Source organism: Rhincodon typus, chromosome 6, assembly GCF_021869965.1.
Source record: "Rhincodon typus isolate 14 chromosome 6, sRhiTyp1.1, whole genome shotgun sequence".
NCBI classification, from domain to species: Eukaryota; Metazoa; Chordata; class Chondrichthyes; order Orectolobiformes; family Rhincodontidae; genus Rhincodon; species Rhincodon typus.
This window is the reverse complement of record NC_063337.1, coordinates 18,658,660-18,680,259: the sequence shown is the minus strand read 5'-3', so window position 1 is coordinate 18,680,259 and position 21,600 is coordinate 18,658,660. Positions and strand designations below refer to the sequence as shown.

General features: G+C 40.9%; 1 protein-coding gene across 1 annotated transcript in view; it reads right to left on the bottom strand.

Moving 5' to 3' along the window:
• Positions 1–545: 545 nt before the first annotated feature.
• LOC109938273 (inosine-uridine preferring nucleoside hydrolase-like) overlaps positions 546–21,600 on the bottom strand; it is a 30,779-nt gene continuing 9,724 nt past the window's right edge. Inside the window, exons 2-6 of the mRNA XM_020536714.2 lie at positions 19,149–19,346; positions 13,581–13,760; positions 12,267–12,378; positions 10,973–11,109; positions 546–1,507 (exon numbers count right to left, since the gene is read on the bottom strand). Coding sequence (XP_020392303.1) covers positions 1,160–1,507; positions 10,973–11,109; positions 12,267–12,378; positions 13,581–13,760; positions 19,149–19,331 — 960 coding nt within the window. The 5' untranslated portion in view covers positions 19,332–19,346 and the 3' untranslated portion in view covers positions 546–1,159. The remainder of the gene's footprint in view (positions 1,508–10,972; positions 11,110–12,266; positions 12,379–13,580; positions 13,761–19,148; positions 19,347–21,600) is intronic.

Below are 21,600 nucleotides of genomic sequence, written 5' to 3'. Positions count from 1 at the left end.
CACATAATGTCCAGGAATGTGCAGGCTAGGTGGGGTAGCCATGGGAAAAGCAGGGTTACACGGATAGGGTAAGGGGTTTGGCTGGGTGGGACGAATGGCCTGCTTTCACACTGTAGAGATTCTATGATTCTATGATTTCATCTCACCTCTCCCTTCTCCTTTAAGACAGTCTTCAAAACTGACCACTTTTTTCAAGTTTTAGGTCATGTATACTTCCACTTCTCAGCATTTTTTAAAAAATCCATTATACTGCCCTGATGTTCTGTGGGATCTTTATTCCATTAAAGGCACTATATACACTACAAATTGTATCATTATTGTTTTGCTACCATCTGTCTTTACCCACTAAGTCAGTCAGCAAAGGTAGCACATCACATTTCTACTCTGAGTTAAGATAGTTTATCTTGCATTAGAAGCATTATAACAGTTTCTGGGAAGCAACACAAACTCAACAAAGATTTCTGAAGAAGGGTCGCGAACCGAAACCTCAGCTTTCCTGTTCCTCTGATGCTGCCTGGCCTGCTCTGTTCCTCCAGATACACACTTTGTTATCTCTGACTCCAGCATTGGCAGTTCCTACTATCTCAAAGGCTTCTGTTGCTGTGATTATCCAGTGACCAGGGCTAGAGCGGGCATGTAGAAATTTGGTGCTGTGATTGTAACGAGGTCAGCCAACTGGACCCCGTAGAATATGACATCCCTGATCGGGGCTGTTAACCTGGTCCAATCAGGGAGCCCTGGCTGACAGGTAAGAAGAGGAGTCTCAGAGATTCCACTCACTGACGAGGCAGTGCTAGAGTCAAGGAGTTTCCATGTGTAAATAAAGGGTGACTTGGAGTTATTTCATTGGGTAAATCTGATTTAACTGTGAACATTAGCACTGGTCTGCCAATATTCAAAACCTGCAGTCAAACATGAAAATGAACGGGTTGGATGATTTAGAAGAGAAACCCTACAATCCAGTGAGTCCCACCTTATGCTTTTAGCAGAAAATGATAAGGGGATTGGCACAAATAGAAAGAAGTCAAAGAAACATTCTCACAATTCTATAGGAAACAGGAAAAGTAACTTGCCAATAAAGGCAAATCCACACTGTGCAATCTAGAAAGTCTACTGATAGTTGTGATCAATTTTCTTTTTGCTGGTGTTATTAAGCCTACTACTTCAGAGCAGACATCATGAGCTGTTTTAACTTCTCAACATCACATTTTGTCATAATAAAAGCTTGATTTTCTTTTTGCAGTAGGTTAAGTGTATCCACAATCATCATCCCTCTGGTCACCGAACCTCGTAACTCCACGCTTACTGCATATCGCATATATTCTGTGACAACACTCTCATCAATTGCAGCTGCCATTGCAAAAGAATCACAGGACACAAAGCCAGGTTCAAAATACAGCTCTCTTTTGCCTTGGTTGCCTTTGGAAAATTTTTCACTGTGAGCTGTTATCTTCTTCATGAAGCAAGCTTTCTCAGTGTTTTGGTTTACCCACTCCTCAAAAAACTCCTATAATGGATACAATGAAAAGCAATCAATTTTGTACATCATCCAAGGTAATTATCTGGAAAATGAAAGAACAGTCTATCAAAGGTTAAAATTCTTTACAGTACATGGAACCTCTCAATATAACAGTGAATATCTTAATACGTTGAAAATCTTTCTTGTGGTTACTAGGTAAATTCAAAATCCATATGTTTTACATTTATACCCTCAAAAGAAAGGGCAAAACTACTGAATTGGTGAGTAACCATAGAAAGCATACCATCCAGGTGCATAAAGGCCTGGTACAGCAACTGCTCTGCCCATGACTGTAAGAAACTACAGAAGGTAATGTGTACAGCCCAGACCATCTCAGAAGCCAACCTTCCATCCATGGACTCTATTTACATGGCTCACTGCCACAGAAAGCCTGCGCTCCCCTACATCCTCTTCCATCTGGCAGAAGATATAGAAGCCTGAACACATGCACCAACAGGTTCAAGAACAGCTTCTTCCCTTCCATTGTTGGACTAATGAATGGACTCTCTAACTCAAGTAATGTTGATCTTGCTTTGTGCACCTCCTGTGCAATGTAACCTGTATGCCTCAGTCTGTCTACGCACTCTATGATCTGTATGTCCTTGCTAACTACGATCTACCTGTACTGCTCACAAATAAAGCTTTTCACTGTACTTAGGTACACGTGACTACAATGAATCAAATGGAAATGCTGAGCTATCTTATTACAATGGTAAATTTTGGGTTATATTTCCAATTAGCAACCTCACATTAAATCACTATCATTTATGAATAACTGTTGCTCTACATTTGTGAATGGATTTAAGGTACAATTAGATATATATTTGAAGGGGATAAAACTACAGGGCCAAGGAAAATGAAGAAAGGAATGGTGTAATTGGATTGGTCCATGAAAAATCAATTAAAGGCACAACGAGTTAAATTACATCCTTCTTTAGCATATTATTCTATAATCCTAAGAAAGGAAGCAGACGGCTATGCAATTCAGAATTGAAAAATAAGCAGTGACAGCAGACCCTTGTAAGTGTAAAATGGGCCACATTGACACCAAGATCAATGAATACAAATTGGACAAGTTTGTAGGTGGTGGCAAACCAGGAGAACTAATGGATTGAGAGGAGGCACCTCTGAAATTGTAAAAATAATTGGACAAATATGTCATGGCAGAATAATGGGTGGTCAGATTCAATATTAGGAAGTGCATAGTTCTACCCATAACAAGCATCGGTGGCCTTTCAATAGTACTTCGACCTTGAAAATATCCAAAGACTCTGTTTCCACCTCCTTTTGAAGAAGAGAGTTCCAAAGACTCTCAAACCTCGATGAGCAAAGATTTTTCATCAGCTCTGCCTTCAATGGGTGACCCCCAACTTTGAAACAATGACTCCTGGTTCCAGATTCTTCCACAAACAGAAATATCCACATTCCACATCCATCTTCTCAAGACCCCTCAGGATTTTAAATGTTTCAGTCATTTAAGTCACCTCTAAGTCTTCTGAACCCCATGGATACAAGCACGGCACATCCAACCTTTATTCATAAGAGAACCCATCCGTTCCAGGTATTAGTCTAATAGGCCTCTGAACTGCTTCCAATGCATTTCCATCCTTCCTTAAATAAAAAGACCAATACTGTACACAGTAACCCAGATGGAGTGTCACCAAAGTCCTGTATAACTAAAGCATAGTCTCCTTGATTTTATATTCAATTTCCCTTCCAATAACCAATAGCATTCTGTTAGATTTCTTAATTAATTGCGTACTTGCATATTAACGCATTGAGATTCATCCACTAGGACTCACAGATCATTTTGTATTTCAAAGCTCTGCAATTTCTCACTGTTTAGATATTATGATTTCTTATTCTTCCTCCTGAAATTTATAATTCCGTATTTTCTGATATTAGCTAGAGCCTTGCCCACTCACTTAACCGAGTTATATTCCCTTGTAGCTTCCTTGTGTTCTTTTCACAATGCACTTTCCCATTGGTCATCAGCAAATATCATATCTATTCCATTAGTGCCTTCATCCAAGTTTTATTGTAAAAATTTGAGACCCAGCACTAACACCTGTGGCACACGATTAGTTGCAACAATTACACAAAGACCTGTGTTATGCTCCTCTTGCTCAATGTGGGAGCTCAGGGACGCGGCTGATGTCCCTGACTCCTACACGTGCAGGAAGTGTGTCCAGCTGCAGCTCTTGTTAGACCGCATGATGGCTCTGGAGCTGCGGATGGACTCACTTTGGAGCATCTGCGATGCTGAGGAAGTCGTGGATAGCACGTTCAGCAAATTGGTCACACCGCAGATTAGGATTGCTGAGGGAGAAAGGGAATGGGTGACCAAAAAGCAGAAAAAAAAAGCAGGAAGGCAGTGCAGGTGTCCCTGCAGTCAGCTCCCTCCAAAACAGGTATACCGTTTTGGATACTGTTGGGGGAGATGGCTCACCAGGGGAAGGCAGCAGTAGCCAGGTTCATGGCACCGTGGCTGGCTCTGCTGTACAGAAGGGCGGGCAAAAGAGTGGAAGGGCTATAGTCATAGGGGATTCAATTGTAAGGGGAGTAGATAGGCGGTTCTGTGGTCGAAAACGAGACTCCTGAATGGTATGTTGCCTCCCAGGTGCACGGGTCAGGGATGTCTCAGATCGACTGCAGGACATTCTGAAGGGGGAGGATGAACAGCCAGCTGTCGTGGTGCATATAGGCACCAATGATATAGGTAAAAAACAGGATGAGGTCCTACAAGCAGAATTTAGGGAGTTCGGAGCCAAGTTAAAAAGTAGGACCTCAGAGGTAGTAATCTCAGGATTGCTACCAATGCCACGTGCTAGTCAGAGTAGAAATGAAAGGATAGGCAGGATAAATGAGTGGCTTGAGAGATGGTGCAGGAGGGAGGGGTTCAGATCTTTGGGACATTGGGACCGGTTCTGGGGGAGGTGGGACTATTACAAATCGGACGGTCTACACCTGGGCAGGACTGGAACCAATGTCCTAGGGGCTGCTTTTGCTAACGCTGTTGGGGAGGGTTTAAACTAATGTAGCAGGGGGATGGGAACCAAAAGAGGAGGTTAGTGGACAGTAAGGAGATAGTAACTAAAGCCTGTAAGGAACTAGATAATGAAGTCAGTGTGACTAAGGAGAAGAGTAGGCAGAGAGCAGATAATGAACGCAAAGGGACAGGTGGTCTGAGGTGCATTTGTTTTAACGTGAGAAGTGTAGTAGGTAAGGCAGATGAACTTAGGGCTTGAATTAGTACCTGGGAGTATGATGTTGTGGCTCTTACTGAGACTTGGTTGAGGGAAGGGCAAGATTGGCAACTAAATATCCCAGGATATAGATGCATCAGGGATAGAGAGGGAGGTAAAAGGGGTGGAGGAGTTGCATTACTGGTCAAAGAGGATATCACAGCTATGCTGAAGGAGGGCACTATGGAGGACTCGAGCAGTGAGGCAATATGGGCAGAGCTCAGAAATAGGAAGGGTGCGGTAACAGTGTTGGGGCTGTACTACAGGCCTCCCAACAGCGAGCATGAGATAGAGGCACAAATATGTAGACAGATTATGGAAAGATGTAGGAGCAACAGGGTGGTGGTAATGGGAGATTTTAATTTTCCCAACATTGACTGGGATTCACTTAGTGTTAAGGGTTTAGATGGAGCAGAATTTGTAAGGAGCATCCAGGAGGGTTTTCTAGAGCAGTATGTAAATAGTCCAACTCGGGAAGGGGCCATACTGGACCTGGTGTTGGAGAATGAGCCCAGCCAGGTGGTTGAAGTTTCAGTAGGGGATTACTTTGGGAATAGTAATCACAATTCTGTTAGTTTTAGAAAGACGAGAGTGGTCCTAAAGGAAGAGTGCTGAATTGGGGGAGTAGCAAAATTCATCAGGAGCTGGGGAATGTGGATTGGGAGCAGCTGTTTGAGGGTAAATCCACATTTGATATGTGGGAGGCTTTTAAAGAAAGGTTGATTAGAGTGCAGGACAGTCATGTCCCTGTGAAAATGAGGGATAGAAAGGGCAAGATTAGGGACCCATGGATGACAGGTGAAATTGTGAGACTAGCAAAGAGGAAAAAGGAAGCATACGTAAGGTCTAGGTGACTGAGAACAGACGAAGCTTTGGAAGAATATTGGGAAAGGAGGACCAATCTGAAACAAGGAATTAAGAGGGCTAAAAGGGGTCATGAAATATCTTTAGCAAACAGGGTTAAGGAAAATCCCAAAGCCTTTTATTCATACATAAGGAGCAAGAGGGTAACTAGAGAAAGGGTTGGCCCACTCAAGGACAAAGAAGGGAAGTTAAGCGAGGAGTCAGAGAAAATGAGTGAGATTCTTAATGAGTACTTTGCGTCGGTATTCAATGAGGAGAGGGACATGACGGATGTTGAGATTAGGGATAGAAGTTTGATTACTCTAGGTCAAGTCAGCATAAGGAGGGGGAAGTGTTGGGTATTCGAAAAGGCATTAGGGTGGACAAGTCCCCAGGTCCGGATGGGATCTATCCCAGGTTACTGAGGGAAGCGAGAGACGAAATAGCTGGGGCCTTAACAGATATCTTTGCAGCATCCTTGAGCAGGGGTGAGGTCCCGGAGGACTGGAGAATTGCTAATGTTGTCCCCTTGTTTAAGAAGGGTAGCAAGGATAATCCAGGAAATTATAGACCAGTGAGCCTGACATCAGTGGTGGGGAAGCTGCTGGAGAAGATACTGAGGGATAGGATCTATTTACATTTGGAAGAAAATGGGCTTATTAGTGATAGGCAGCATGGTTTTGTGCAGGGAAGGTCATATCTTACCAACTTGATAGAATTCTTTGAGGAAGTGACAAAGTTGACAGATGAGGGAAGGGCTGTGGATGTCATATACATGGACTTCAGTAAGGCGTTTGATAAGGTTCCCCATGGTACGCTGATGGAGAAAGTGAAGTCGCATGGGGTCCAGGGTGTACTAGCTAGATGGATAGAGAACTGGCTGGGCAACAGGAGACAGAGAGTTGTAGTGCAAGGGAGTTTCTCAAAATGGAGAACTGTGACCAGTGGTGTTCCACAGGGATCTGTGTTGGGACCACTGTTGTTTGTGATATACATAAATGATCTGGAGGAAGGTCTGATTAGCAAGTTTGCAGATGACACTAAGATTGGTGGAGTAGCAGATAGTGAAGGGGACTGTCGGAGAATGCAGCAGAATATAGATAGATTGGAGAGTTGGGTGGAGAAATGGCAGATGGAGTTCAATCCAGGCAAATGTGAGGTGATGCATTTTGGAAGATCCAATTCAAGAGCGAACTATACGGTAAATGGAAAAGCCCTGGGGAAAATCGGTGCACAGAGCGATCAGGGTGTTCAGGTCCATTGTACCCTGAAGGTGGCAATGCAGGTCGATAGATGGTTAAGAAGGCATACGGCATGCTTTCATTCATAGGACGGGGTATTGAGTACAAGAGTTGGCAGGTCATGTTACAGTTGTATAGGACTTTGGTTTTGGCAACATTTGGAATACTGCGTACAGTTCTAGTCGCCACATTACCAAAAGGATCTGGATGCTTTGGAGAGGGTGCAGAGGAGGTTCACCAGGATGTTGCCTGGTATGGAGGGTGCTAGCTATGAAGAGAGGTTGAGTAGTTTAGGATTATTTACATTAGAAAGACAGAGGTTGAGGGGGGACCTGATTGAGGTCTACAAAATCATGAGCGGTATAGGTAGGGTGGATAGCAAGAAACTTTTTTCCCAGAGTGGGGGACTCACTTACTGGGGGTCACGATTTCAAGGTGAGAGGGGAAAAGTTTAAGGGAGATATGCGTGGAAAGTTCTTTACGCAGAAGATGGTGGGTACCTGGAACGCATTGCCAGCAGAGGTGGTAGAGGCGGGCACGATAGCATCATTTAAGATGTATTTAGACAGATACATGAATGGGCAGGGAGCAGAGGGATATAGATCCTTGGAAAATAGGTGACAGGTTTAGATAGAGGATCTGGATCGGCGCAGGCTTGGAGGGCCGAAGGGTCTGTTCCTGTGCTGTAATTTTCTTTGTTCTTTGTTCTTACATATTTCTGCCTACTTCCTGTTTTTAGTTAGCTAGCCATGTGGTTAGGTTACCCATTACTCCATGAACTACTAGGCAATATCGGCTTTCTCACTCAAAATCCACTTAAACGCAGTGGGTTCTCAATTAACAAAGTTGGAATTAGATCTGGCCCAAGTGTATTGTGATCTAATATTAATTGGCAAAACATTAACTCAACAACGAGATGCCTTCAATGAGAATATATTTCAAGGAGACAAATTCCCAAGATGGGCAAAGCAAGATTATCTAAAGCTCAACTGCCGACAAATAAATAAATCTGTTGTCAAGGTAAGGGGAAAAAGTGGAGAGAGGGTTTATGTTAAGGAATAAAACAGCAAAAAGAGAGTTTGGAAATAGGTTAGTGGTTAACATAAAAAGAAACCAAAATTTTGTTATATGCACATAAATAGCAATAGTCTACCCAATGAAAGTATGGGTCAAAATGAGATGATTGATGAGCACGCAGAAGGAATGCCTGATTTACTAAATGAGACAGGGATGTTGCCTATGTAGCGGTAAAGAAAGAGACAACGGGAATAAAATTGTACAGAACAAAAACAGGGAAAGACGATGGACTTAAATGTTGGTAGTCCTAATTCATTCAACAGAGGAGGGGTAAAAAATGATAGGCTCTAACCACAATCTTTCAATCAGCCTCAGATATGGGGTTGGGATGGCGAGGTGATAATGGTCTGAAGGATTGCAAATCTTGTCCCCTGTTTTAAAAAGAGGAGAAGGTGAAAACCAGCAAGAACAGCTTAGTCTGGGTGATGTTAAAGTCAACGAACCAGGACAAAATTAATTGTCATTTGGAAAAGTGTGAGCTAATCTTCAAAATCAGCAGATTTGCTAAAGACAAATTGTATTTGATTAACTTGATTGAGTTAGTTGATGTACTAGCAGAGAATCTTGAGGGTAGTGTGGTTGAAGTCCAGGAACTTCTCACTTAACATGGCCCCCATTTAACATTGCTTGGTTTAATGTGGCTTGTTAATGGAGCCTCTATCCTTGTTTAAGATCCATTTTAAATTTGTTTCATGTCTGGCTGACATAATGATGTGCGACTCAGTCGGTGCTATTGTGGACATCTCCCACTCCCTAACACCCCACTTTTTGCCAATCATTCTGCCACAGCCTGTCCTGCTCCCAAACCTATTCTCTTGCTGACAGTCAATGCTTGTGGCCTTTGTGCTGCCTAACGTATGCTGCTAATCCTTGGGCTTGTGGCCCTTGCCACTCCCAAACTCACCCACTGACTGAGTGCCCACTCCCTGGCTGTCCTGCTTGTTCCTCTCCTGCACTTGATTTGGTGTTCATGGTCCAGATCCATGTGCAATCTGAAGTTGCAACTCTGATAATGCAATATTGTCGGTCCTGAAGGTGCTGAAATGCCAATGTTTTCACTGCTTTCCTGTCCTGAACTCTCACTGTCAGCACTGGCTTTGGAAATGAGCAAGTAGAGGCAGGAGTAGCAGCTTTAACCATGAATAGCACTGTCAATAAGCTGGCAAGGGCATGAAGGGCCAAATGGCCTACTTGCATGAAATATCGAAATGAAACTCAGTTTAGCAAAAATAACTTGCATTTATATTGTGTTTTTAATACAGATAGCAACGTCTCAGGATAGTTTGTAGATGTGTGTGGAAAGAATGAATGCTAAGCTAAAGAAGAAGATATTGGGATGGGTCAAAAGGTTTTCAAGAGGATCATAGGAGAACAGGGAGTTGGATGGGTTGGTGAAAGCAGAGGAGATGACAGGACAATGGCACTCAAGTCAGTCCATGTGAAAAAGTGGATCTGAGTGGCATACAAATCATGCCCGTGAAAGGGCAGCGGGATTTTGTATCACAGAAGCATTGTAGAGATGCAAGAAACATTTTCTGGTTAGAAACAGGAATGCTTCTTCTTATCCGAGGTGTTTTGTACTGAATAAATCAAGGTATAAATAAATAACTAAATCATCAAAAACGCTACCGAGAAACCTTAATGTGATATTTAATAAACATACAGGTGCAAAACATCACAGGTTCACTTCTAAAGATCCCAGATGTGATTTGTTCGAGATCTCTCTTAGATTAATAATAAACATGTGGTGCATTGAAACATCTGCATTTCCCTCCAGATGCAAATTTTACTATTAGATTGAAATCTTGTACACTACATTGAAGCCTAGCAATCCACTCCTAAGATCCCAGCATCAGCAAACTGCTGTTACTTGTTGTAATTACCCTGTGGCAGTATAATTTTGTTCTTCCTCTCTTTAGGTTAATAAAAACCAGCAGGGGAAATGAATCTAATTATCAACCTCCACAGCAAAGCACACTACTTTCATCTGGGATGCATCTCATGTCCATCAGCAATTTCTCTACTTTCCAAATTAAAAGACGTGTGCACGCATTGTTATGATCCCAGCTGATATTATTACCAGAGATAGTAGGAACTGCAGATGCTGGAAAATCTGATATTATTACCAGTTAGGTCAGATCCCAGATTAAAATTTGGCTTGATAGATAACATTTTGATTTGTTTTGATTCTAACAAAGTGGTCTCCTGCTGGAATACGACTACAAAAAGCTGCAGATTTTGCTTTAACAATAAAAAAAGTTTACTAACAAAATAAATGACGATAAAACAGAATAAATCAAGCTGTCTATTTATAACATAAATTCAAAACTTTTTAAACACACAAAGTATAATCCCATTAATCCCCAAAGCTCTCCTTTATAAATTGAAACAGAAAAGGAATAGCTTCTGTATAGTATTCAAAATCATCCAGTACTCACACCAGTGTTCCCACTTCTAATTTGTTGGTTGGTTTAATTCATAGATTAGAACTACAAGTAGCTTCTTCCCGGAGCTATTGTATATATGAGTTTAAATGTACTTTAAGTAGCTTCTTCAGGGCTTTATCTCAACAGTTCTTGTCTATGACTGTAACTAAATCCTTGCTCAAAAATAATCTAGTATCACCTTTCCATCTCAACAACATTGGTTTATACAGCAATCTTTATCTAAGAACTTCACAGGAGTATTCAAAATTCTAAGTAAAGCTAAAAAAAAGTTCAAAACTATCGATGCTTTCCTTAAGCTTGAAAAAAACTCTCCTTCTAAACTGGAGTTAGATATCCTTGTTAGGTCACTAATCCTACTAACGTGCACAAAAAACAATTCGTTCTAAAGCACGGCCTCAAATATGTTTCAAAAGAAATCACCTTGCTACAGTTAGTTATTAACTTCAAACACACTGAAAATCCACATGTTAAAAACAGAAAACAAAAATCCAACTTTACAACAAATTACACTAAACATATATATAGAAATAAGAATTTCTATAACAATATGCATTCAATGATCATGATTTTACATTTAAGATAATTTTTTCAACAGCTTACCCAAGGCAGTACATGACGAATACAGTATTCCCAAGTCGCTATATACATGGGGCAAGCAAAATGATTCAAGACAATATAAGCTGCTTCAGGATCTGCTGCAAAGTTAAATTCAGAACAGATCGCAACATTCCCTCTGCCTGTCAAAGATAAAAACATGAAATGAAATTAATTCATTACAATGTCAACTTCCTGATCTAGGCACATTTAACAGTCTGGTGAAAATAAATACTTGGCATTGATTGATAAATGTCAATATTGGATGGAATTTTCAATAGCCTAAATATCAAATGCACACTCTTTAGGAAATCAAATACACAATACCATTGTCACATTTTAGAAATTCTGAAAATGTTTCCATGGAGCGAGTTTGATGCAGTATTGGTTACAAAATACTACTCCTGAGCTGAACTTGACTTTGAAGATTTAAACTTGATCAGGCTAAGACCGGAAGGTATGGCAACACACTGATAGGGATAGAATTGTAATATACTCATTATTTTGTGTTCATAAATGCAGTTGTATTGAATGGAAAAAATTGATGATGAAATAGTTCATTTATATTAACCTTCTTCTCCCTGGGTGTGCGAGCAGACCACCTTCATAAAAACAATGCAAACAGGTGCTTCTGCAATATTTGGATCATGCTGTTTTAGAAGCTGATAAAGGGCAAAGAGAATAAACTCATAAAAGTATTCAGAATGCTCATAAGAATGCTTGATGCCATAAAATCTAGAAGGTATTTATGGCAGAATAAATTTGTAAAAGCTACTATCTGCAGTAATACTGTTATTCCAGATGTAGTTTACTAACACAGGAAACTGCTGTCTGTTCAGCATGATAATATGGTCCAAAGACACACAAGATGATGAGTTCTGGTGAGACAAAGATGAGTGAGAAAATATGAAAATGGATTACTATAAAATAGCCCAGACATTAGGAAAATTGCATGCACTAGGAATACAGAATCAATTGCGTATAACAAGATAAATGTCCTATACTCTAAACTAGAAAATATTATTTTCTGTGTTTCCTGAATATCTCATTGAATGAGTGCACACATAAAGGGCTGCTGTATTGTAATGATCAGGAAATGATCAGCTTGAATCTCTGCTTGCTCTGGTTATTAGCTTACATCAATCAACACAGCACTGTAATTAGGACATAGGGATAAAAAAGATTCCCAAACCTGGATTACTGTAAGTGTATATATTCAATATCAGGTGAGGATTTAGTCAGGTTCAGGTGTGATGCAACCCACATTTAAGAGAATGATGCAATTAGCTCTTTAGCATACTTTCCATGTTTCCTCCCATGATGTATAAATGCTTTAACTTCGATGGAAAGGTGCGGTCCATTTTAAATGCCAGAGCAACATTGGTCAGGGGGCCAGTAGCCACAAGTGAGACCTGTTGAGTAATACATAAATACTGATCAAAGTGACTGAGAGATACAGAAGTCACATTGGTATGATATGGTAAACTTCAGAAGTTTAATAACTGTTTATGGATTGACAGAATCAACACAAATAAACACAAGGGAAGCAATAACTCTGTCAGGAATAAGCTGTAAAGGGACAGAGAGAAGCAGTTACGTAGGGGATTGAAAGCAATTAGCCATGTCTGGGAATATAAGGAGTCAAGGCAATATGAACAAAACTGTTTTGACACCTGTTTGATAACTGGCTGCCTTATGCCAGAAGGACAAATGACTGATTGCTAAAGAATTTAAGGTGTTAATTGTAAGACATGCTGGGTTTTCAGCAGACAGTTAAGGTCAAATGTAACAAGGAACAGAGGAGTTACTTCTGATAAGGAAGTAAGCTGCAGACTCAAAAACTCCAGAATAGTAATCAATATTTTGGATGAAAGAATCCAAATGATCACCAATAATGTCACCGCACAGATATGAAGATTAAAAATACTATAAGAATCCAGTACCAGAACTCTTCAGCAGCAGAACTTTGAAGAACAACACTGCACAAGAATCAAACCCTGGACATCAGAGGCGACACTGTTGGTTGGACTCATAGCTAAATTCTACCATGAATCAGGTAATAGCCAAACTGAATTGTAAGGCTTAACTTGCTTATGTGAGGCGTCTTAATTTAGTTGCTACATGCCTTAAAGGTTCAATCATTGTTTTAGTTCTTAATTATCTCTGAGATTTGATAATAAGTAGATGAATTAAAGGTAGTTTGTGGTGATTTACCCACAACAGTAGCCTGTCACAATGGACTTGTGGACTGGAAAATGTATTTTTTTTCTATTTTAAGGTTAAGTTCAAAACAAGAACGGTATTATTTTAGAATCAGAGCTAGGCTGTTGAGTGGTGATCTCAGACAGCACTGCCTCAACTCGGCTAAGTTGGCAGTTTATCACCTTACCAGGTTTTAAGACCAAGTAAATTGAAAATTTCAAAAACTAATACATAACATACATAACTAACATATTTTTGTTAGGTAACATTAAGTAATGCAGTGTCGAGGTGTGTTGTTATGTATCAGTCATGATCTAATTGAATGATGGAACAGGTTTCAAGAACTGAAATGTCTCCTATTCTTTGTTGCACTGACTAACAAATTGTATTTCATGATACATATACATCTCACCTGACCAGGATGTTCAGTGACTGTTCTTATGATGGCATTTACTGCATGTTCAGCTTGTATGTGTTCCAAACCTGGAGCATTACAATCTGGAACATCACCTAGACCATCCTTTCCATGGTACTGGCCATCATTTAGCTGATCTTCCAGAATAGATGCATCTGCACCACGATATACAGGAATCTGCAATCATAAGGATAAAAAAAATCTTTAACAAAATTCATGGGAATGAAATGCAATGGTTGTTACATAGAATGATACCACATAAATATATGGTTCTGGACTTCAAAGCCCTGTGTTACCAAATGTGTCATAAGGCAGGATTTCTGGCCACAAACTGGCTCATCCTTAACTGTAACAAAAGGTCAGTTATAGAGAGGAGGTGGGTGACTGTATAAGCTTTCACACTGCCTGTGTTCGACCCATCCTGGGGGCTTGATTCTTTTTACTTTGGGAGGAGGGAAATGATTTTAAAAAAACCCTTTCTGCTGCTTTTTGGAAAGCAATCAGTCTGTGATTGGTTGGCAGTTGTAAGCTTATAATTGACACCGGTCACTGCATGAGGCAGGCATTCCTTATATTGGCCACAGGAGAATTTGACCAGTTGAGATTTTTAATCACAAGCAACACTGTTTCTGCATTCATCTCACCTATCAGAAATTTGAATTCAAATTGAGACACCCCACCCAATTCAATTTCCCAGCGCCGTATACAATCCACTTTGGTTCCGCCTTCCTAGGCTCAGGAATTTTGGGGCAGTTTTTTTTTCTGTGAGGGCCATGAGGTTGTGAATTGTGTTTGAGTACGATTCTGCTGTTGCTGCTGCGAATAGACCACAGCAGCTCGTGGATGCCGAGTCTTGAGTAGCTCGGTCTGTTCAAAGTCTATCTCATTTAACACAGTGATCGTGGTGCACAACAATATGGGGGTCATTCTCAACGTGAAGAAGGGACTTTGCCTCCACAAACAATGTGCAGCAATCACTTTTACTTTTCCAGAATGGGCAAAAATCTACAGAACAGAGGGATTTCGGAGTTTTCATCCATGAGTCACAAAAGGCTAACATCCAAGTTCAATGGGTAATAGGGAAAGCAAGTAGACTGTTGGCTTTTATTTCAAAGGGAATGCAGAGAAATTAAGGAGGCTTTGTAAAAACTATACAAGGCACTAGTCAGACCACAACTGGAATACAGTGAACTGGTTTGGTCCTCTTATCTAAGCGAAGATATACCGGCATTGGTGGCAGTCCAGAGAATGTGCCAGGTATGGAGTGACTGTCTTATGAGGACAGATTGAGTATGTTGGGTTTGTGCTCACTGGAATGCAGGAGAATGAGAAGTGACTTTATTGAAACATTCGAGAATCTTAGGAGACTTCACACGATAGATGCAGTACAGTTGTTTCCTGTTGTGGGAGAGTCTAGGATCAGATGCTATAATCTCCACAATAAGGGGTCACACATTTAAAACAGAAATGAGAAAGAATTTATTCTCTCAGAGAGCAGTGACTCTGTGGAATTCTTTGCCACAGAGAGCTGTTGAGGTTGGGTCATTAAGTAAATTCAAGGCTGAGAGAGACAGATTTTTAATCAGCAAGGGAATCAGGGTGAAAAGGGAAATGGCAGGAAAGTGGAGTTGAGAATGATCAGATCAGCTACGATTTCATTGAATTTTGGAGCAGACTTGATGGGCTGAATAGCCTACTTCTGCTCCTACATCTTCTGGTCTTATGGTTTGACCAGCCATTGAAGAAAGTGCAGCAGATGATGTTATTTGACCTTAGAGTTCTGAGATTGCATTCCCAATACCTACTGTTCACACATGGAAGGACAACAACCAAGTCAATCATTCTAATTGGCAGAATGTTATTAATGGTGTCCAAAAGCTTTATATTGGGTCTCAAATATTCACAAGATTTATTAATAAATTGGAATTAAAAGCCACATTTCCAAATATGCAAAACACAAGTAGCACATTAATCATTATAAATTAAAACATGCAATTTCAAAGAGATATTAATAGGTTAGCACATTTCAAGGTAAATGTGAGATCATAAACTTTTGGGTATCTTTTAATCAGGCAAAGGCCTGAAACAGTGGAGTTCCAAAGAGACTGGAGTCCAGGTGTAGACAGCATTCGAACGTAATGAGCAGTGAATTTTACAAGACGATTGCATTTTAAAATGTCAGTTCAGAGAACTACCCCTCTGATCCAGTTGCCACTGGGAGTTAAATTCAAAAGGAAAGCTATTAAGATGTCAAGTGACTGTTTAGTCATGTTTGGACAATATCTCACCGATAAAGGACAGCTGCAGGTGAGACAGAGGAACAGAGAAGGTACTGCTGTAGTGCAGAGAGAACTGCTTTGTGTTACTAACCAGGCAGGATGGTTTCAAGAGATAACAAGGTATAGAGCTGGATGAACACAGCAGGCCAAGCAGCTTCAGAGGAGCAGGAAAGCTGACGTTTCGGGCCTAGACCCTTCTGGGGAAACAGAACAGGTGTGCCTCTTGAAGATGTAAGGAATGGGGAGCCATTACAATCTGCCTTGCTGTTGATAATTATACCCAGGAAAGGTTGGATAGAGAGGAATGATTGTTGAAGGACACTGGAATTTTCCACCTGGCTCGGCACAGAGGGGTGGTCCTCCACTGACAAGCTCACTTTGAGTGGCTTTGGTACTGTTCCTGTAATGCTAAGGACGTATTCCCTGGAATTTGAAAGATTGAGTGATTTCACAATTTTCAAATTATTAAGGAATCCATAAAAAATAGATAGAAAAATGCTATTGGCACTGGCTAGGGAACCTGGGGAGTAGGGACATTGTCTAAAATTTAGAGTCAGAACTTTCAGGAATGAAATCATGAAATGTTTCTACACACAAAGTATGGTAGAAATTTGGACCACTCTTCAGCAAATGGCAATTGATACGACATCAACTCAAATATTAATTCTGTTGATAGATAGACTGGTAGTTTTTTTTAAATAACCAAAGGTTATTAATGGGAAACAAACAGAAATGGACAAAGTTATAATGGGGAAGAAAGTGATGGCAGACCAACTAAATATGTACGTTGTTTCTCTTTTTACAAAGGAGGACACAAATGACTTCCCTAAAATACCGGAGAGCACAGGGTCTAATGAGAGGAAGAAATTTAAGGAAATCAGTAGTAATAGAGAAATGGTGCAGGGGAAGTTGATAGGATTAAAGGACAATAAATCCCCAAGGCCTGATCCCAGATTATATAAAGAAGTGGCCCTAGAAATTGTGGATGCATTTTGTGAATGAAAGGTGGTCACCTTTCAAGATTCTATAGACTCTGGAAGAGCTCCTAAAGGTTGGAAGATTACTACTGGGTGGCTCAGTGACTAGCACTGCTACCTCAGAGCGCCAGGGACCCAGGTTCAATTCCAGCCTCGGGTGATTGTCTGTGTGGAGTTTGCACATTCTCCCCACGTTTGTGTGGGTTTCCTCCAGGTGCCCCGGTTTCCTCCCACAGTCCAAAGATGTGCAGGCTAGATGGATTGGATATACTAAATTGCCTATAGTGTTTAGGGATGTTTGGGTTAGACATGGGAAATGCAGGGGTAGGGGGATGGGACGCTCTTCAGAGGGGCGGTGTGGACTTGTTGGGCCAAAAGTCCTGTTTCCCCACAGTAGGGGTTCTATGGTTCTAATGTAACCACACTATTTAAAAGAAGAGGTAGAAAAAGAATGAAATTATAGACCAGCTGGTCTGATGTTGATGTAGGAAAAATAATCATGTGTTAGAGAAGACTTGATAGCAGAGCACATGGTAAACAGTGACAGGTTTAGACAGAGTCAGCATTGACTTACAACAGGAAAATCATTCTTGATGAATGTATTGGAATTTTTCAAAGATGTAACTATTGGAGTTGATACAGGGAGCAAATGGCTGTGGCTTACTTGGAATTTCAGAAGGCTCTGGAAGAGTTCCTAAGGTTTGGACAATTGCCAAATTAATCACACTATTTAAAAAGTGAGGTAGAGAGAAAAAATTAAATTTTTGACTGATTAGCCTGATATTGGTATAGGATTGGAGAGACTTGATAGCAGAGCACTTGGTAAACAGTGACAGGTTTAGACAGAGGGAAATCATGTTTGACAAATATATTGGAATTTTTCAAAGATGTAACTAATAGAGATGATACAGGGAGCCAATGGACTTTCAAAAGGCTCTCGATCAGGTCCCACACAACTGATTAGCATGTAAAATTAAAGCTCATGGATCAGTGCATCGATCCCAGCTCTTAAATATATGATTGATTTAGACGAAGAAGCTCAATGTAATATCCCTGAGTTTACAGATGAACAAAGCTGGGTGGCGGGGTTAACACAGTTTGCAGCTGGAGGAACACAGCATGCCAGCTCCATACTGTATTGTCTCTGACTCCAGCATCTACAGTTCTTGCTATCTCTGGATGGTGGGGTTAGTTGTGAGTAAGTTTAGGTTATCCACTTTAGTAGCAAAAACAGGAAGGCAGTTTTTTTATCTGAATGGTGAAAGGAGAGGGTGCAACAAAACCTGGGTGTCTTTATATACCAGTCACTTAAAGTAAGCATGCAGGTGCAGAAGATAGTGAAGGAACAAATGATGTGTTGGCCTTCATAGCAAAGAGATTCAAGTACTGAGGCAGGGATGTCTTGCTGCAATTGTACAGGGCCTTGGTGAGAGCACACTTGGAGTATTGTGTGCAGTTTTGGTCTCCTTATCTGAGGAAGGATATTCTGGCAATGGAAGGAGTGCAATAATTCTTGGGATGGCAGGATTGGCATGTGAAGAGAGACTGGATTGAACCTATAAAATTCTAACAGGACTAGACACAGTAAATACAAGCAGGATGGTCTCCATTACCCGGTAGTCCAGAACCAGGGCTTACAGTCTAAGGATACGGGGTAGGTAGGCCATTTAGGACTGAGATGGGGAGAAATGTCTTCACCCAGAGAGTGGTAAGCCTGTGGAATTCTGTGCCACATAAAGCAGTTAAGACAAAACGATTGAATATTTTCAAGAAGGGCTTAGATATAGTTCTTAGAACAAAGGGTCTCAAAGGGTTTTGGGAGAAAGCGGAAACAAGGTATTGAGTTGGATTCTCTCACTGGCAGTATTGTGGGTCTACCCACTGCACAAAGACTGTAGCAGTTCAAGAAGGCAGTTCATCTCCATCTTCTCAAGGTCAACCAGGAATAGGTACTGCCCGCAACTCACATGTCCCATAGGTGAATAAAAAATCAGCCATGACCATATTGAATGGCACGGCAGCTTCAAACAGCCAAATAGTGTATCCCTACGCTGATTTTCTAACTTTCTACGAAAATGCACCAAAGGATCATAAGCAATGATCTCACAGCATGGTTGAATAGGCTGAAGGGACTAAATGGCTTAGTCTTATTTAGATGTTTCACAATAGCTAGCTTTTCATTGATCTGCATTTTGAAAAGGCATGCTAATTCACGTATAAAAACCACTTATGATAAGAAGATTCTGGTAATGATAAAAAGTTATCTTTCAAAGCACATAGTACCCTTGCGCACATTTGCCATCACATACCTCTGTCCTCTGGCAAACTTTTAGCACTCGAAGTACATTCTTGCATATATTTTCAATGTTTGTATTTCCATGAGTACATGTTATACCCAGGATCTGCACGTTAGGAGCTACAAGAGCCATCATAATTGCTTGTGCATCATCCACCCCACAGTCAACGTCTAAGAGCAACAGCTTCTTTGACATCTTGAAATTTGTGGCCTAAAAAAGGGAAGATTGAATTTAAAACATAGGATTATACAGCAGGAGTGTACCATTCAGCTACAAGGCCTGCTGTGCTAACCTAGATCAGGGCTGATCATCGACCTTAACTCCATATTCCCGATCTGTACCCATATACCTTGATGCCTTGTGCAACTGCAAATTTATTAATGTCTAACTTGAAAACAGAAGTTATTGGCTTTACGATCTGGGATTAATACACTGGCTGCATTGAACACTGATGAGAGAATGGGAAGCTGTAACTTTTTAGAGTTGCAAACATTGTTTATTTGCTGCTTCTTTTAGTATGACTTCAAACCAATCAATACGAGTTGGGTTTGAGGCAGGCTGGTCAAGGAGAAATCACTGTCAAGGCCAGTCTTCAGGCTTGGACTTCAAAGTAACACTATTTATTATATTTTAATACATGGTAGATCTATAATCTGACTTAAAGTTACATTAGATAATAACTAATCTTTCTTCATTTTGTGTTCATATCCCTGTGCTACTTGTGTTTCTTCCAGGCAGACTGCCCTCATCTGTGTAACTCCACTGTTTGCTGGGCAAAGAAATGACAGATGGAATTCAACCCAGAAAAGTGTGAAGTGATTCATTTTAGAAGGTTGAATTTGAATGCAGAATACAGGGTCAATGGCAGGATTCTTGGCAGTGTGGAGGAACAGAGGGACCTTGGAGTCCACGTCCATAGATCCCTCAAAGTTGCTACCCAAGTTGATAGGGTTGTAAAGAAGGTGTATGGTGTGTTGGCTTTTGTTGGCAGGGAAATTGAGTTTAAGAGCCATGAGGTTATGTTGCAGTTCTATAAAACTCTGCTTAGACCATACTTGGAATATCGTATTCAGTTCCAGTCACCTCATTTTAGGAAAGATATGGAAGCTTTAGAGAGGGTGCAGAGGAGATTTACCAGGAAGCTGCCTGGACAGGAGGGCAGGTCTTATGAGGAAAGGTTGAGGGAGCTAAGGCTTTTTTCATTGGAGCGAAGAAGGATGAGAGGTGACTTGATAGAGGTTTACAAGATGATGAGAGGCATAGATAGAGTGGATATTCAGAGACTTTTTCCCAGGGTGGAAATGACTATTATGATTGGAGGAAGGCATAGGGGAGATGTCAGAGGTGGGGTCTTTATACAGAGAGTGGTGGGCGTGTGGAATGCGCTGCCGGCAGTGGTAGTGGAGTCAGATACTTTAGAGACTGTTAAGCGACTTTTGGATAGGCACATGGAGGTTAGTAAGATGTAGGGTAGCACGGTAGATTGAACTTAGTAGGATAATAGGTCGGCACAACATCGTGGGCCGAAGGGCCTGTACTGTGCTGTACTGTTCTATGTTCTATGTTCTTAACTACAGGTGACCCCACCACACTATACACTCTCACACATGTCTACATACACGCTCACTCACTCAAACACACACACACACACACACACTCTCTCTCTGTCTCTCTTCCACATGCACATACACATACATACACACACTCTCTCTCTACCACCCTCACACAAACACACACACACACACACACACCCACACTCTCTCTCTCTCTCTCTCTCTCTCACACACACACACACACACACACACACACACACACACACACACACACACACATACACACACACACACACACACACACACACACACATGTGAATCTATGGCGTGCATTTGTATTTGCACATACATTTTATTTTCTGCAAAAAGCACACAATTTATAGACAGTCAGTCAATATGGTGTTTTATAAATTCCTACTTTAGAAATAAAACCAGTCTGACTCCAAACTAAAACACAAACAAGGCCTCACACCTAATATAAGTAAGAAATAACACAGTGTGGAGCTGGATGAACACAGCAGGCCAAGCAGCATCAGAGGAGCAGGAAGGCTGACGTTTCGGGCCTAGACCCTTCTTCAGATTTTTTCTACAGATTCTCCTAGGATTTGATGTAGCTCTCGGGGAACAAAAAAAACCCAGCCTATTCAGCCTCTCCCTATAGCTCAAACCCTCCATTCCCAGCAACATCTTTGTAATTCTTTTCTGCACTCTTTCAAGTTTGACAATATCCTTCCTATAGAAGGGTGACCAGAATTGCTTTATCTGGCCTGTGTTCTGTTTGTTCTTGATGTAAAATATTAATGAAAAGCTATTAGGAGATTGTCAAACAAAATTACTTCTCATCTGTTGTCTGTGTGCGGCACATGGTCTGATATTCTTCCCACATGGTAGTGTGCTCACCTTTGATTTGG